The sequence below is a fragment of the Bombus pyrosoma genome, unplaced genomic scaffold (genome assembly GCF_014825855.1).
Source record: "Bombus pyrosoma isolate SC7728 unplaced genomic scaffold, ASM1482585v1 HiC_scaffold_4713, whole genome shotgun sequence".
Lineage (NCBI taxonomy): Eukaryota > Metazoa > Arthropoda > Insecta > Hymenoptera > Apidae > Bombus > Bombus pyrosoma.
This window is the reverse complement of record NW_025219972.1, coordinates 214,838-220,130: the sequence shown is the minus strand read 5'-3', so window position 1 is coordinate 220,130 and position 5,293 is coordinate 214,838. Positions and strand designations below refer to the sequence as shown.

General features: G+C 32.9%; 1 protein-coding gene across 1 annotated transcript; it reads left to right on the top strand.

Annotated features, from left to right (window-relative positions):
- Positions 1–1,338: 1,338 nt before the first annotated feature.
- Positions 1,339–2,756, top strand: LOC122577464 (alpha-ketoglutarate-dependent dioxygenase alkB homolog 4-like). Its single transcript, XM_043748792.1, has 3 exons — positions 1,339–1,410; positions 2,015–2,164; positions 2,417–2,756. Exons 1-3 carry the CDS (start codon positions 1,339–1,341, stop codon positions 2,435–2,437), a joined length of 243 nt encoding a protein of 80 aa, XP_043604727.1. The 3' UTR covers positions 2,438–2,756.
- The last annotated feature ends 2,537 nt before the right edge of the window (positions 2,757–5,293 follow it).

Here is a 5,293-nt window from a genome sequence, read left to right as displayed (position 1 = left end):
CGAATATAGAGTATTTACTATATTTACATATGCATATTTATATGTTACAACATTTATAATCGACACTATAACAGTTATAATCAAGTAAAATTTGAATAAAATTATAATCTATCGATACCATCCCAACCCAGCCGTACGAAATAAATCCGTGCGGAAGTACCAATTATTTATTCCGAACGACTTTAATCCTCTCCCGTGCTAGTATTCCTGCCCATAGCAGGTTAACCAAAACGTGGAATATATTTGCCAGTCGCATTAAACGCTAGTTAACGCTACCTATGAATTTCTAAGTTGATAAATAAACCACTAAGACACGACCCCTTGGAATAATTTGTAAACTATCGCTAAGTGCAACAAGGTGAAATACTCGAGGCGATACGTGCGCCAGAAAGGGCGTCACTTAGTCTTGAAATTTCATTCGAGTTGTCACGAAGAGTCGCCAAGTTAGTTAACTTGTAATCGTAAGTTATAAAAGCACTCGCAATATATCCACCTCCTTCAATAGTAGCAACATACATATATATATATACATACATACAGAAATATAGACCAGCACAAAAGTAATTTAAAAAAAAAAAAAAATTGTCGAAATAGTCCATAGACTATTTCTGGTGGCAGCAACTACCGTATTAATCGGAAGTTTAAATTTATATTTCAATTACTATCGTTTACTTTCCTTGTCGATTAAATTGACGACAATCAAAATTTAAAAATATATAAGTCAAAACGTAACATTATAGTTCACCCGATATTTCTTAGACAATCTGTCCACGATACTACGACAGTTTAAATGTTACAAAATAATAGTTTAAATGGTTAATAAATTAATAGTAAATTGTTAGAAAAAAATAGTTTAAATGTTGTAAATTAATAGCTTGAATGTTACAAATTAATAGCGCGAATGTTATAAATTGATAATTTAATTCGAAAAAGGTGAATTCTTCAATCTTCATTGTACGGTGGTTGAAACACAGATGACCTCGCACGAAAGTCGTGTGTTCCTTGTATACCTGTTGGTATACACTTGGCAAGGTGCTAATCTTCTGTCAAAAGAAGATTGTAGAAAGGTTATCAATTGAAAAGTTTATTATAAAAGTATTATTATAAACGAGGAGATTTATAGTCAATAGTAAAGTATTCTAGTAATTTCGAATAAACTTAACTCGTATAGAAGACCCAATCAACGTATTGCCCTTCTTACGCTATCGCATCGACATTGTCCTTTAGTTCCCTGACTTCCACGTACTATGTGTCTAAAATATGTATACATATGTACATATGAATATAGTTCGAAATAAGTATTTAGCGACTTTTAAGTTCTTTGTTACTTATTAAAGGATGGAAACAGTACGATCTTGTGGTTGCAAGGGAATAAGATCTTGTCTTCTCTGCGAAACTGAACATAAGATTGTGAAATCCAATCTTAAGACTCATTTTGAGATTATGTCCCAAAAGTTTGTCTTTTTTACAAATAAGTTTTCTATTATGTTATATACTTGGACAATTAATTTATTTGGTAGCATTGCTATTTTTAATATTTTTTATAAAAGATTTAAATTATTTATTTATTATTTAATTTATCCGTCAATGAAAAGAAGAGAAATAAGTATCTAATATTTTGTGTATGTTCTAAATGATTTCTATGTATTGCTCTATATTATTCTTGAATGAATTTTTGATTTTATAATTACCTGTTTCTTATCTTTTTATATTCAAAAATGTTCATACATATATGTATATATTTGAAAATATTACTTGCATTCTTTCCATTGATATCATATCCATATGATATCAATATCAGTTTCAGTTGCTTTGTATTACATATATATACATATATACATGTGAAGTTTTTAAAATGCTTTAATACAAATTTTGATATAATATAATTGTTGTGTTGAATATTAAAATCTCTTATTTTATTGTAAAATTCTTACTAGATTTTGTAGAATGCACACAAACAAATGATTTTCTAACGCAAATACATAATTTTTAATGTAAGCAGTAGCATCGATAGCATATATCATACAAAGTTACCGTTTTATGTACAAGATATGAATATTGTCCAAACTGTGACAAATCATGGCCTGGTTGGGATGCTGATCTTTACAAAAATCATCCGTATCATCGAGGAACTGCCATAGAATTTCCTGGTGTATATATAAAGGTATTTACTTACCTGTATCCGATACATCCTTCCATTGTTTAATTTCTAATTCATAGTAATATTATTCATTAATTTTCCCTTTCAAACTAATTTACATTTAAGAATATAATAAGAGATTATCAACCATCAATTATAAAAAAAGAAGTAAAAGATTTTTTACTGAAGAGAACTTGATAAAAGGTATTACTAGAATAATAATTTTATTATTATTATTTATATTTGAGATAATATAATAAAAAAATTTTCTTACAGACATGGCGAAATAGTACTTAAACATCTATATCGTATTATATTTCTGTAATTGTTTGGCAAATTTAGTTATACAATTATTTTAATTGTCAGGTACAACTTGAAAGAAAGTATTTTATAACATAGGTAAAATAGAATATAATGAATGTGAATTTTATTGCATTATTTACATAATTACTAGATTCTCTTCTATATTCTTTATAGGTACAAATGGGAACATTGCGTTTTAAGAGAAGATATAACTTCTAAGCGAATTTGTTTGGATTATCGCGAATTAACTCCTCCATATTTATGCACCTCAAGAAATAATGAAATAGTCAAAGAACTCTTAAAGAGAGTTTCGGTCTTTCAATGAAGTGTGATTAAGGTTTGAAGATAATTTATTTCAACAAAGTATGTAATATGAAATTTGTACGAAATATTTGTATGTTTCATTATGTATTATGAAAATATATTAAATCCTTCTATATATATATATGTTGGGTTGGCGTTACGATTAGGATTGGAGTTAAGGGCGTGAAACGAATCTTCGTTGTGATTAGACATTGTCGTTATGCAATAGAGAAGATATTGACTAGAGCAAATATGATTGTTACAGATATCGACAAGTAACCGTGGTAATTAGATACTCGAGACGCTAATGTCAATGATCCTAGGTTCGATAACGAATCAGCGGTCAACGGGATAATAGATGTACGCTCTCACAAAATCTAAGTCCGACTCTGATCGTAAAGACGTTATTCCTTCTCGTCAATGAGATCGCACGAAAGAAGTGACTTTCCGTCGCGATGATGCCACAGAGGAAAACTATGACGGGGTGTGTCTAAGGGCACGAGATCATCAGATTCGTGGAGCGATGCCTTCGTTCAGAAGGTGAGGGGTTAATTGGTCAATTTCCATATTGGTGGTTAGAAAAGGATGCTAGCCGCCCTTGAGGAAAAGTTGCTAGCGGGAAGCGTCGTTCGTGAGAAAGTAGGTTTTCCCTATCTTCCCGTAGTTGGGACAAAGACTGTTTGTCCATTTGAGGGACTTTAGTTAACTAAATCTTAAGATTTATAACGGGTCCTCAGGCTAGCTGAACATGCACTGCGGAGACGCATCGACATCTGGCAATCATCTTACCCAGAGAATAGGGTCTGCGTGTGGCGGCGAGCCACGGGACAGAGACCGTTGGAATGTCTACTGTCAAGTATCGCTACAACTATTTCTTTTAAGGAGAGCTATACTGTTACCCATACCTTTGTTAGACAAACGTTCATCCCTTGACCGCGGCTACGTTGGCGACCGATTGTCGCGTCGAGTCCAAGCTCACTGTTACAAATCTCGAATAAATACAATCGGATTGAATGACAATTGTTTAATTACGGCTATGGTTAAATACGGTACATCGTAATACCATATAACGTTTTACGTCATATCGTAATACCACGTAACGTTATACGTTATACCGTAACACCACATAACGTTATAGGGTATAACATAATACTATATAACGTTATGTGTTATAGCAGAACACAATATAACGTTATACGTTATAGCGTAATGCTATATATCGTTATACGTTATAACATAATACTATACAAACGTTATACGTTATAACGTAATGCTATATAACGATATACGGCAAAACGTACTACTATATAATGTTATACGTTATATCGTATTACCACATAAAGTTATACGCTATAACGTAATACTATTCACCGTTATATGTTATAACGTAATACTATATAATGTTATATGGTATATCGTAATACGATATAACGTTATACGTTATAACGTAATACTATATCACGTTATACGTTATAACATAATACAATATAACGTTAGAAGTTATATCGTAAAACCACATAACGTTATACGTTATAACGTAATACTATATAACGCAACATGTGTAAGTGCAAATCGGATGATGTGCTCTATATAAAGCAATAAAGGCGGAGTATAACGCGCTCCGAATTGTCTAGATAATCCCATTAGCAGCGGAGATACGTACAATTAGATTTATTTGGTCTTGAAAATTTAAAAACTATAATTGCATTGGATTTGACAGGAAAGAAAATTAACATAAGGCAAACCGAACGATGTGCCCTGTATAAAGAATCAATTGTGGAGTAGAACGTGCCTCGAATTGTCTAGATAACCCCAATAGCAGCGGAGATACGTACAATTAGATATATTTGGCCTTTAATATTCGAAAACTGCAATTGCATTGGATCTGATAGGGAAGAGATTTAGCATAGCACCAAAAAATAACTTATAAAGATAAAAGAAAAAGATAAATCGCGGATGCTATTCCCAGTGCACATGGACGATCAACGATCATTGCGACCGCTATCCGTTCGCATGTACGTGCTCGAGCAATAAATGTTCGTTTCGAAACCCTCTCCGTATTCGAAAAACCAATAGGCAAAGCTCAAGACAAATGGTATGCTCCATTCGTTATGCCTGCTTCAACGACAATTTTCCAAATCAGATATCCTGAAACAGGTTGGACACGCGTAAACGCGGCTACCCGACGAGAGACTGTACCAACCTGCCCGGCCCTACCTACTTATGGTAAACACTCATACCAGAAAATATGCTACCTATCCTACCCGGAAACCTATATTTAAAATTAACAAAATGGTAAAACAAGGACACCAACACATTCACTCCACGGTTCTCACACATAACCCGGACGCAAAGGCATACAGTAGAGAGACGTCCCGGGACGCCTCCGACAGCCGAGTTTGATATACAACTTTGACACTCTAAAGTACGTACCATTTTCCTGAAATCGACTGACAATGGCTAGCGACCATTGTATGTATATCATGTAAAGAAATAATTTGACTAGAATAGATCGTCGTATTTTAATCAATGTAATTATCATTGTAG